The sequence below is a fragment of the Mustela nivalis genome, assembly GCF_964662115.1.
Source record: "Mustela nivalis genome assembly, chromosome: 9".
NCBI classification, from domain to species: Eukaryota; Metazoa; Chordata; class Mammalia; order Carnivora; family Mustelidae; genus Mustela; species Mustela nivalis.
The window spans coordinates 77,069,994-77,082,864 of NC_139028.1; the positions used below are offsets into that span (position 1 = coordinate 77,069,994).

A 12,871-nucleotide genomic window follows, 5' to 3' on the forward strand; every position below is an offset into this window, starting at 1 on the left:
TCTTCAAAATTACTATTATTCTAAAACTGAACATTGTAGGAACATTCCTGAAGATGTTTCAAGATTTTATGCAGACCCATAGGAGAAAATCCATGTTTCTCCTGAGAAACTATTTTATTTATACACTAGAAAAGTTTACAGAATAGAAATTTATTTATATAGTAATAGTGGATCTTATAACACATCTCCTCTTGGCCTTGTTACCAGAAAGCTCATAGTCAAGTCTGCAGCCCATTTCTAGCAGTTATGTAAACACGTATTAGAAGAACTTTGCTTCTCTAGTTTTTACCTTGCTTTATTGTATGTATTGCTACAAACCACCCCGAATTATTTTTGCATTAAGATACAAATATAAGTAATATTTTATTAACATTTTTGCCCCATAATTCAAACAGAATCAAATCAATAATCACTTCTAAATGTTCACAATGCTTGATCAGTAAAGACTGTTCTTAAAGTTGGGGTGAATGCAATTAAAACACATATTGTATACACATGTATTCCATGATTTGGAACAGCATGTATTTGAATTATCCACCCCCATCTCAAAAACCCTTTCTTGGGGTGCCTGGGTGGCTCAGTGGGTTAAGCCTCTGCTCTCAGCTTGGGTCATGATCTCAGGGTCCTGGGATGGAGCCCCACATCAGGCTCCCTGCTCAGCAGGGAGCCTGCTTCCCCCTCCCTCTCTGCCTGCATCTCTGACTGCTTGTGATCTCTCTCTCTGTCAAATAAATAATAAAATCTTAAAAAAAAAAACCAAAAACCCTTTCCGAGGGTTCACCAGACCAAAACTCTTTTTGTAATAATACTAAGACATTATTTGCCTATTCTCTAATGAGTGTACAACGGAATTTCCCAGAAGCTACGTGGCACTGTGATACGGCAGCATGCTGAATACAGAAGTAGAAAGGAGAATCCAGCTGTCTTCCACTAAGCCAGACATTAAAGAGATTTGCAAAAACATAAGACAAAGCTATCCTTCTTACTACTTTGTTATTTTGAGAAATATACTTAATGCTCAAAAGTGCTATTTATATTAATATCTAAGGGGTTTATTATTATTCTTAAGTAAATATATTGTCTAATTTTCAGTTTTACCATCTCACATGGTAAATATTGATAAATATGTCCCACATAAACAAAAACTCTTTAGGGCCTTTGATAACTTTTGAGAGTGTAGGGGGGCCTTGAGACCAAAACCAGTTGAAAACAGCTGATCTGGAAGGACTAAGAGTTTAGATTTAGAAGGGATCAGATCTAGGAGGATAAGGGTTAAAAAGTACCTGCTATAGTAGTAGGTTAGGTCTGTAAAATACTCAGCACTAGTAAATTTGCTCTATACATGCCCAAACCAAAGCTCTTTATGTGAAGTTATTAACTGGACGTATCCAATTTTAACCCTTTCACTGGGAGACCCAGTAACTGAACATGGGCTTTTGAGTTAAAACACTTGTAAACAAAAACTCACAGTCCTTTTTTTTTTTTTTTTTTTTGCTCTTCCCTCCACCACTATCCTTAGGAAGTATCTTAAGCCTTATAAGCCTTGTTAAAAAAAAAAAAAATGAATTCTCACCATTCTTTCCATTTAATGTGCAGAAAAGTAAGGTGCCAAACAAGTTTGTTGTTGTTTTTTATGAATTAGGTCTTAAACTAGTAGCTAGGCAACCAATCAAGTAGCCGTGACAACAGAAATAAAAGAAGCTTAATGATTACCTTCAGCCAGGAGCCTCCATACAGCACTGCATAGCTGCCCAGTGTTATTGGTTCAAATATAAAATCTAATGTTAACAAAACTTCAAGTTTTCTCTGATATTTCAGGAGTTTTGATCTTCATATGCTATTTTACAGAAACACTCTCACACGTATAAATAGAAATATTCTTTTCAAGGCAATATGCATGAAGCGTGTATCTCTAAGTAGACCTATCTCGTGATTTTAACATCCCCTTCATTCAAATTGATGTTTGAAACTCAGATGCATGGCTTGCTTTAGTTTTTAGGTAAAACTGCCTTGTCAGTCTCACAGAGATGCAGGGAGCAAGTGAGACTCTGGACAGAGGGAGTGCTGGAGCAGAGAGATCTAAAGCTGGTCTTAGTTTCTTGATCTTCCAAACAGGAATAGTAATACCTACATCTCTGAGTGTGGAAAGGTTCAGCAGATATAATGTATGTCACATCGGTTTTGGAGCTTAGAAACACTATAATAATATACATTGTCGTGATGTGAAAAGTACTACCTGCTTTTTAAAAGCCAACTACCGCTCTGCTTTGCAAACGAAGGCATTACAATTCGAATTTGTAAAATCTGTAATGTGTCCAAAACCGTCATGGCACAAGTTGCTGTTATCTGGGGAATAGGTTAACACGGAAAAAGGCACTGCAATTGAACACACAATTCAACTGCTCCCAAAAACTACAACCCTGATGAATCAGTCCTATGTACATACACCTTTGGAAACAACAAAACCTCACTAGTCCATGTGCTCTAGAAGGAGCTCATTTATTCCAAACACACTTTGCCAAATAATTTGCTCGCAATCCTCTTTCACTTATTGTTGTGTGGCTGTATTGATCTTCTGTCTGAACCTATCCTGTTGTGTAACAATGAACATGCGAATCAACTGTGTAAATAACAAAGAGCTGTGGCAATTGACAATGTGAAACAGAAGACATCCAGCATGTTTTCCATTTCCAATAAAAGGGGGCAGTATTACATCAGTATAATACTGACGTACTGTTCTGATATTTTTGCAAAGTATGGTTGAGGAGCAAGAATCTATACTTGCAAAAATTGAACAAGTGCCTTTTTGAGCAAATAAGAACAAGTTTACAGGGCGCCTCAGTGATTGAATGATTACGTTCCTATGAGCTTGGTTGAAAAAAAATATCATTTGGGCATGAGAGATGCATATAGTTAGCAAGAATCAGATTAAATATTTTCAAATATCATAGATTGAAATTTTGGTTTTTGGAAATATGTAAAAACATATATTCTGTTAGTAAAGACAAAAGCTCACTAGAACTCTAATATGATCCCACTTGAACATTATCATGTTCGTTATGGCCGAATTCTAGCAGGTAGCTGCTAGTGTTACTGGAAGTTACTGGATTCCAGTTACAGGAAGAATGAAAAAGAAAAATGCATATCTTAACTTTGTAAGAAGGTGCTGTTAGCTTCTCAGTAACCTTCAGCTCTATCTAAGACATTTTGGTCCCAGCGAACAGTAGGTTAACCCATTCACCATTGCAATATCAAAGAGTGAAAATTTAACAAAATTAGGAATCATTTGACAACCTGTCTGGGGTCTTAAAGTAAGGATGGAATAGTAACTGAGCATTCCCTGTGTCAGATGAGTGCTCTGAATGTTTTCCTTCGAACCAGTCCTTCAAGGAAAGGGTAAGGATCTCCATTTTACAAGTATGCTTATTGAGACTCACAGAGGTTAAGTAATTTAATTAATTAACATAGTAGCAAAACAGTACAGGATGCTACTAGGATTAATCCTAGAAACTGAGTCCCAGGATTAAGCAACTCTAATACACATGGTCTCCCCAATTTACCATGTGGCTTCTCACTGTGTTGCTGTTCCATCTCTCACCTCTGCTTTTGCCTCTTGGTCTATATTAGCACCATTCAACCTTCACTTTTCTCACTGATAGCTTTCCAGGGGCAGAATCAATGGACATCGTGGCATGGAAGAATGACTTAGACCAGACAGGAGGTGACAAGTATGAGGAGGCAGGGGACTCAGCACTTTTATGCTTCACGGTTCTTGATTCTTTTTACTGTCTTACTCCATCAAAGGTTTGAGATTGCCAATGTCAGAAGTACTTCTATGTGGAATAGCCTTAAAGATCTCATAGAAAATTAATAAATGAGTCCGGCACAGTTCTATAAATAAGAACGTCATTGTCTAACAATTAGGACAGCTGAAATTTCATTCCTGTTCTGCCATGAACATACCATGTGACCATGGCAAGTCATTTTCATTCTCTAGGTCCCAGTTTTTCCATCAAATTGAAGTGATTAGGCCAGATCAAATGTAATGTCCCCTCCAATTCTTCCATGCCACACTTTTAATCCCATCAAGGTACTTCAGAGACACTGTGATAGGAGTGTCCCTGGTAGCTTGCTTTGCCACTTGATAAGATCAAGCATTTTTCTTAAAAGATTCCCAGAAGGTGAGGGGAATGGCAATTCAGACCGCAAGCATATAGATGTGTAATCTGCCTATTTATGAGCAACTCTGATCAGTAGGAAATCAATCTACTGGCTCATCAAAATTATTAAGATGAGCAAAATAACCAGATTCCCAAGTTACATAACAGCGTTTCAGGAAAGCTCTAATCAATTACCGAGTCAGTACTCAAACACTAGGAAGGTCAGAGAAGTTACAGATCGCGCTTTAACACTGAAACGGCCCACTCTGCCTCACTTCTCTTCTGGCCAGATGCCCTTCGCTGAGCTCTAAGGATATTTAGAAGCAGGCTATTTAAAATTCTGCTGTGTATTGTCATGACTAAAATACTTTCTATCTTAGAGATGTCAAAACAACAAAATTTGGTAAGCAATTAGTCTATAATATGATCTAATTGCACTGGTACTTAGGGATAAAGATGGATGGTGTTCTTGGTGTGGAAAGCTAAAGCTGAGGGCAGTTAACTTAGACTTCTGCTGGCAGGACACTCACAGTCCACACACACAGGCTGTGTTGAAATGATGGAGCATAACAGCTCCTAAGGCGCCGTTACAGTCTATTGTCCCTACAATCTATATATTTAAAAGACCCTAAATATCCCGTGACACAGCCAACCAGAACAACTCCATCGGTGCCGTTCTGGCCAATCAAGTCAACAATGTTTCATTTTAAAGTGCTAAAATCAGGATTTACCCACTAAAATGAAATGTGCCATGGGTAAACTTGTATTCAGATGGACATATATGTGAGCGTATACATGACAAAGAGACAACACCCCATGCCTGTGTAGGAAATGTTTGTCCACACTTATCATACATACAAAGCATGTTTTATACACACCTCATGTTACTAAATGTCACAGAAACACTCTATGGTGGACATTTTGATGCTTTGCCCAGATCCCCCCCCGCACCCCCCCCCCCCCACTTAGGACTGAGAGACTGACTCCCTCAGCTGCAGGGAATGTTGTTGGTAGCTAACCCTCAGTTGTTTGCCCTCTTTAGAATTGCCTCAGCTAAAGAGAGTCGCCTCACCCAAAGTCATGTCCCCTGGCCAGGGTAGTCCTCATCCAATGATTGGTTGACACAAGTGTATGTAAGTTCATTCCCTCCACCCAATTTGGGACAATTCTGAATGACCATGGCAGCCTTGAAGCTTCCCATGGGGTTAACTGAGGCTTGACTGACACTGCACCATAGGCCAAGCCTGCTGGTGTCCTTTTCCTTCCACAGTCGCAGCTAGAAAGAACGCATTCCAGTAGACATGCTCGCTAATGTCTATTTCTCACACTCCTTCTCAAGGAACCCAAATCTGTGATACATTCCTTTGTAAAGACTGTCCAAATAAGAGAGTGACAAGGTATGCTTAATAAATTATAGCATTTCATGACAGCAACACTGTGAAAAATTCTCTAAAACTATATTATGGGTTACAAAGAACAAATTCGTAAATCTAATTTATGGATCTCTATATTTAAGAAAACAGATAATTCCAACGTGAACAATTCTGAAGACACTTAAATTGAATTTGTCACAATCCATTTCACCCATCTTATTGCACATTATATATTTACCCTCTTTGACCTCAGAAGAAAATCTGATCCTCACAAGTATCCCATGGTACCTCATAAAATAAAGATGGATATTTTGATTATGAGCGAGTCAAAGCTACTATAATGCTGTTCTTAATTTACTCTTCTTTCTGCATCTAACCTAACAAGCAAGGACAGATATCAGCTCTAGAAACTCAACAAAGCCTATAAACCCACAAAATACATGTTCAAAACAGTGAACTTACTGGGAAGCAGATCATGTTAAGGAGGTCTTGGGAACTCTCCTTGTACATAAAGGAATATAATGGATTCTTCTGTTTGTCTCTTCCAGTGCCTAAAATGCAACCCCAGTAAAGTCATCTACAGAGACAGCTCTCTTCAACCAGGAAACCAGAGTTTTCTGGTTCTGCAGAAACTACTTTCCCACTTATCCTTAGGGGCTCCATTATATTCAGTGTGACATATTTTAGGTCAAATTTGGATTTATTAATTTTTTTAAATTGTAACCTAATCTCTCATCTCTTTCCCATGTCTTACAAAGCAAAACAAGGTTATTTCAGTACCTCAGATTTCTCCCTTCCAAGTGAATTAAGAAAAGTCAATGAATAACATTTAACATTAACTTCTAGTATTTGAAGTTAATAGTGTCTTAAGTTTGAACACTAACTCCAACTGATGATACAAATTCAACAATACAGAGTCATGGTGTCAGACAAACCGAGATTCATTGCTGGAAGCAATGTACACCCAGTGCCAATTTACTACTAGGTGTGGTGCACGTGGATTAGGATGCTCTCTTCCAAGCCTGATTGTAATGACAGATGGCCTTCAGTGAATGGCAGAGTTGCTGCAACAATACTGAATTTATTTCTCCCTACTCCCTCAAACTAAATGGCAGAGGGACACATTATGTTTTAAAGATTCTCTATGTTAGCATTCTGAAAAAAAATTTCTAGATGCATTTTTCCAAGAAATATTTCATTCAGAGCATTAATCAAAAGCAAATGATTTTCATAACTTAATAACAGAATGATTATTTAAATGGATTATTATTATTTTTTTTTAGTGGAATGAAGTTTCTGAGATGTATTAATTCTAAATACATTTTATCTAGCCCAGTGATTTTTCAGCTAAGGGCCCTAGTCTTCTTCCTCCCCCAACAGAAGACATTTGGCAATGTCTGGAGACATTTTGGGTTGTCAGCAAAGGGAGGGGTGTTACTAGCATCTAATGAGTAGGGGCCAGATAGTAACCCCCACCATGAAAAGAATTATCAAGTCAAAGGAAAAAAAAAAGTCAATAACACTGAGATTGAGAAACCCTGGTCTAATCTAATTAACCTCAAGTTTCCATAGCTTTGGGTAGCAACTCAGTTGGAAGAGAGTTTAACTATGTGAGTTAGCCAAAATTCCAAAATCTGAAAAATCTGCTGTTTCTTTCTTTTGATCTTCCAATTATTGTGTGAGGACCTCTTAACTGTGACAAAATAGCATATTTGTTCTCTATATTCAAGGTCACCTGTGATTTAGTTAAAAGGGATAGGAAACATAACAGAATTCCCACATTGCCAGGAGCCATACTAGATGCTTTCACATCCATCTTACTTCATTGTAACTCACGTTATTATCCTCATATTATAGATGAAGAAACTGAGATTCAGGGAGGGTAATCAACTTACCAAATATCACACAGATGGTAAGTGACAACTCAGTGACTACTATTCCAAGTGAGAATATTTATTTCAAAACTCATTAATACTTTCTCATATATACAAAGAAAATGTCAGAATCACTAATGGTTGTTACTACTCAAAGAAAACTTTGGAATCATTAATAGTTAATGGGATAAAGAGGATAAGTAAATTTTTACCATATATTTTTCTGTATTAGGATTTCCAATAAACATATTACTTTCATTTGAAAACTAATAAATTAAAAAAATTTCAAATACATCATTGACATACTTCTCAGATTAATTTTAGGATTAACCCTTGACAAAAGAGCAAAGTGAATGGTCCCAAGTTTATGTAACTGGTCTGTTGTTGTTAACCCCATTTCTCACTCAATATCTCTACGCCAAAACTTCTTTGCTCACTCAGATCCCCCAAAAGGATCTTATAACATAATTCACATCAAGATTTAATATGTTATTTCATGGTGTTCTCACTGAGAATATAACATCAAAGACTAAAAGATTGACTCTGTGTTTATCTCTAATATCAGAATGGTAGAAGAGATTTGGGGGCAAGGATCTTCTACTCTTGTGGTCCTGAGACCTCACTCTATATGTAACTATCTATCTAGGCAGATCTTAAAGGGGTTCTGCCTTGTGAGGATGGGGCACTTCAGTTGATTAAGCAGATCCAGTGAATGGTGTGTGCATGATGAGGCCCAAGTATATAAAAGTGTATGGCTAAACAGGCACCAAAAGACCCATATTTTCCCAAATAGTTTCTCTCCTACCTGATCTGAACCTCCCACGAAGAGGATCAATAAAGGCAAAGGGGGTCCAATAGTGACCAATTTTTACTGATGGTTTGATGTTAACCTTCATAAGTCAGTGCAATGAGGACACAATGAAATTCTTCACTAAGCTTTGGGAAATCAACAATGGCTTCCTAGTCTATGTAAGGACTGATCACATTCATAGTTTGAGAATTCTATCATACGTCCATCCCCTTAAACTCCTTCCCAGCCCAAGAACTCCAGTCATCTGCTAGAATGGCTAAAGAGTATAGGAGATCAATGAAGAATTAGAGGTTAATTTAACATGAGGAATGGTTCTGTATCCCACTGGAATTGGTTGAATTGTGTCCCCCCAAAAGATATCTTCAAGTCCTAAGCCTTGGTCCCTGTGAATGTGAACTTAAATGGAAACAGGGTCTTTGCGGATGTGATCAAATTAAAATGAGGTCACATTGGATTAGAGTGGACCCTAAACTCAATGACTAGTGCCTTTCTAAGAAAAGGGAGATTGGGACACACACACACACACACACACACACACACACACACACGCACACACTGAAGACAGCCGTGTGGACAGAAGCAGAAATTGGAGTGATGCAGCTATAAGGCAAGGAATGGCAAAACTTGCCAGAACCATCAGAAACCAGGATGAGGCAAGGAAGGAATCTTTCTTAGAATTTTCAGAAGGAGTAAGGCCCAGGCAACACATTGATCTTAAACTAGTCTCCAGAATAGGGAGAAAATAAATCGGTATTTTTTTTTTAAGCCATCTAGTTTGTGATCACTTGTTACAGCTTTAGGAAATGAATACATCCAAAATCTCAGACTGTCACATCACCCTGCATTTTGAGGAGGAAACAAAGAAAAATAAATGACACCCTGGTTATAGCTATATATTCAAATATTTAAGTAACAGTACACACGACCTTATACTTGTCTCATGATTTTTTCCACATTCTAGTTAAAGACTCCTTCTAGGAAATAGGAAAGTGTAAGTTTATTAGAAAGAATGGAGTCTAACACAGCACCCATGCGAGAGCTAGCAAGGATGGAAACAAAGAGGAGACTCTTGGTCCTAACTTAATAAGTTATTTTCAGCCTACACCAAATAAATGTATGAATGGAAATAACTTTTAAATTTATTCTAAAACCATTACCAAAGACACTGCCCATTGTGCTATTCATTTGTCCCTCTACAGTTCTCATTAAAAACAAACAAACAACAAACAAAAACAAAACAAAACAAAAAACCTTTCAGAATATGGCACTGGGAAAATACAGTCATCTCTTTTTAAAAAATGGCATGTTTCACTTATTCATCAGATAATCAGAATTTCCCCCCCAGTGTGCTACAACAGCCTCTCAACTGGTCTGCCTGTTTCCATTCTTAACTTCCGGGAGTCTATTCAGAATAATCCTTTTATATGTAAATCACACCATGTTTCTGCCCTGGACAAAACCCATCTGGGGATTCCCATCACTCTTAGAATAAAATGCAAATCCTTTCCAGGGCCTACAGGGTCTAGCATGTCACCCCAGGCTATCACTTTGTCCAACTGCTCTTCCTCCTTGGGCTCATCTTGTCACACGGGTCTTCGTGTTGCTGGTACACCCTAAGGGCCTCTCCACGCATCACCCCTGCTACCCGCACGCTCTTCCTTCTGCTCTTCACCGGGCCTGCCCAGGGCTTCACTGAGGTCTCCTTCAAGTGTCATTTCCGCACAGTGTCCTTTCCGCCCCGTCTAGATGAACACTCTCTAAATCCTTACTTAACTTGCTTCTATTTCTCTCAGGGCTTTTATTCACCTCCTGATATTACTGACATTGTATTATCAATTAATTGTTGATCTCCTGATCATCTGTGCTCCCCCATCATAGCAGGGGCTCCGTGAGAGCAGGGATTTTTGTCTGGTTTGCTCACTGTTGTATCTCCTATGCCAAGAACAGTGTCTACTACAGAATAAGCACTTGATACGTAATTTGTTGAATCAAAAAATAAATGAGTGTATCCATAAGTTGTTTTGTTTTCTTTTTTGCCCTGGCTAATAAGAAACTTAGTAATAAATTCAATGGTGAGTCATAGTAAAACAGTAGCCTTCATCATGAGTATATACTCTTCTTCCTCTTTCTATTCCAGTTCTAATCACCTCATAAATGAAACATTTTACATCTTTTGTAATGGGACAGAAAAACACCAATAGGCAGGTAGGGTGAATGCCAGGTTGGGTACCTGGTTGGGTGCGTGGGAGGCAACCCCACAGTAAATGGGAAAGGGTGTATGTGTTCATTGGCAGTAATGCTTGAAAGTGATAAAAAAAAAACAGCCCCCAAGCTAGAAGCCCAGCTCTTCGGCTGCCTGGAAAGAGCCAGATGAGAATAAGCCAATGGGTTTAATATTGCCAGTGAAGGAGGGAAGCAAGTTTTACCTTTTCATTCCTGCAGTTGTTCAGCCCCATATTATTCATGGAGGACAGTTTCCCATCAACACCATGCGGCTGTTGCTGCTGTTGCTCCCGCTGGATCTGCTCTCGCATCTTCCGAGCCTCCTGAATGGCTTTCATCACTGTGTCCTGATCTCCAAACAGGGCAGGGGAGTTGAGACTGGACAGGATATCTGCATACACAGGATGCTTTATTAGAAGCTAATGAGGTTAGACGCTAACAAAATACTGCCACTCCCCACTCCCCTGTAGAGTGCTGCATTCTCTGAGCAAGGAAGGGGTGTGTTTGCTCTTAAGAAAACCGTAGTACGGGTCGCCTGGGTGGCTCAGTTGGTTAGGCCACTGCCTTCGGCTCAGGTCGTGATCCCGGGGGTCCTGGGATCGAGTTCCACATTGGGCTCCTTGCTCAGTGGGAAGCCTGCTTCCCTCTCTGCCTCTGCCTGCCACTCAGCCTGCTTGTGTGTACTCTCTCTCTCTCTCTGACAAATAAATAAATAAAATCTTAAAAAAGAAAAGAAAAGAAAACCGCAGTACTATACAGAGAGCACCGGGAAACCAAGACTTGCTGGCCTTTCAGCCCTTGGAGGATACCCCAGCACTCCAGTTAATCTGGGCCCTATCACCCTACCTTCTCACAGAGGAAGGTTCCTAGATTCCAGCTGCCAACGTGTGTGTGTGTGTGTGTGTGTGTGTGTGTGTTCTGGTGAGATCTAACAATTAGTAGGGGAGTAGAAGGGAAGAAGGGGGTGAGGAGAGGAACAGAGATATCTATTCAGGAAGCCTGGTACACTGAGTATACTAATGCAGGAAAGCAGTTTCTGGCCTAGCAGGAAAATTCTGTGAGTCTACATGTGTACTTCAGCGACATCTTTATCTGTGTGTTCTTATGTCCACTGCAGGAGAGAGGGGGCGGGAAGGAACGCACTGCACTCTCCATTCCCCAATCACTGGCTGGTTAATGAAGCATTTTACTCACCATGCTGCCTCAGTTATTTACCCAGAGAATGACAACCCATTCCCTACCCCGAGCCGAACACCTACTGCTCTCGGCTCCCTGTCTTCCTGAGGGGGAGGCTGTATGTGTGGGAATGGTTTTCACATCAGTACAAAGCTTCAAATAAAGTGAGAACAAATATTTACTTTCGTTATATTCCATACAACTCAGACAGGAAAAAAAAAATTAAACTGCCTAATTTTCTTCAGTATCTTGCATTTTATTGTGGGTTAAAATTAATACTTTACACAAGCTTTTTCAATTATTAGACCAAATGAAGGCAACTGATGGATTTCAGCTGCTGTGGTCAAGTTTAATGCAATCCACTTGTTTGTATCCTCGTATGAACATTTCATCACACATGCATATGTGTCCACACGCATACACCTCAGACAGGACAGAGGAAGCCAGACTAGAGTCAAATCCACACCATGCATGTGTGTGTGTGTGTATGTGTGTGTGTGGTACATGTGTATATGTGTGAGTCTAGAAAAAATTCCCAAGGCTATCTATAGTAAATTGTTTAATGGTCAAACAGTTGCTTCTTAGGATATAGAAAGCCCCTCGGCTTTTCTGATAACAACCAAACATAACATTTCTATCCAATACCATCTGAACGAAATTGTGATTGCTTCAGCCCATTTCTAGCTTATGATCTAAGAAATCTGCTCTGCTGATGTATAAACTCTCTAAGAGCAGGGCCTGTGACATACTCATCTTTGTCCCTCACAATGCCCAGTAGAGCAAACAAATACCATCTAAACAAAATTCAGAAGTGGACAATGGGAAAGCCATTAAAGCCATTTCAAGATCAAGCCTATTATTTGTCCCTAAATTGGCTTTTTTTTCTTTCCTCTCTCTAATCTCACAACTTCTGACAACCCAGCCACCATATTCACATACTGGAAATGACTCCCTTCTTTCTCCCACACGAATTTCACAGACCTGGAGTGAAAACCTCCCGGTCCCCTGCAGAGGCAGCCAGACTCAAAATGAGAATAGGCTGCTTTATGGATCCTAATATCCCAAGTTTTAATGAGGAAGAGGTACATCTCCCCATCAGAAGATTTACTTAAACCCAACACAGTACAGCAAATACTCCAACTGCGAATTCACAAAAAATGAACACTGAGTTTATTTAACGTAGGTGAGAGGACCCAGATTCTAGTCTTGGCTTTACTCATTCCTAGCTCCATGGCATTGGGCAAGCCATTTTAC

At 39.4% G+C, this 12,871-nt stretch overlaps 1 protein-coding gene across 23 annotated transcripts in view; it reads right to left on the minus strand.

The window, feature by feature from the left end:
• The window catches only part of SOX6 (SRY-box transcription factor 6), a 686,491-nt gene that overhangs the window by 68,337 nt on the left and 605,283 nt on the right, over positions 1-12,871 (minus strand). For all 23 annotated transcript variants that reach the window (XM_082747252.1, XM_082747265.1, XM_082747253.1 and 20 more), the window contains one exon: positions 10,645-10,832. In XM_082747252.1, coding sequence (XP_082603378.1) covers positions 10,645-10,832 — 188 coding nt within the window. The remainder of the gene's footprint in view (positions 1-10,644; positions 10,833-12,871) is intronic.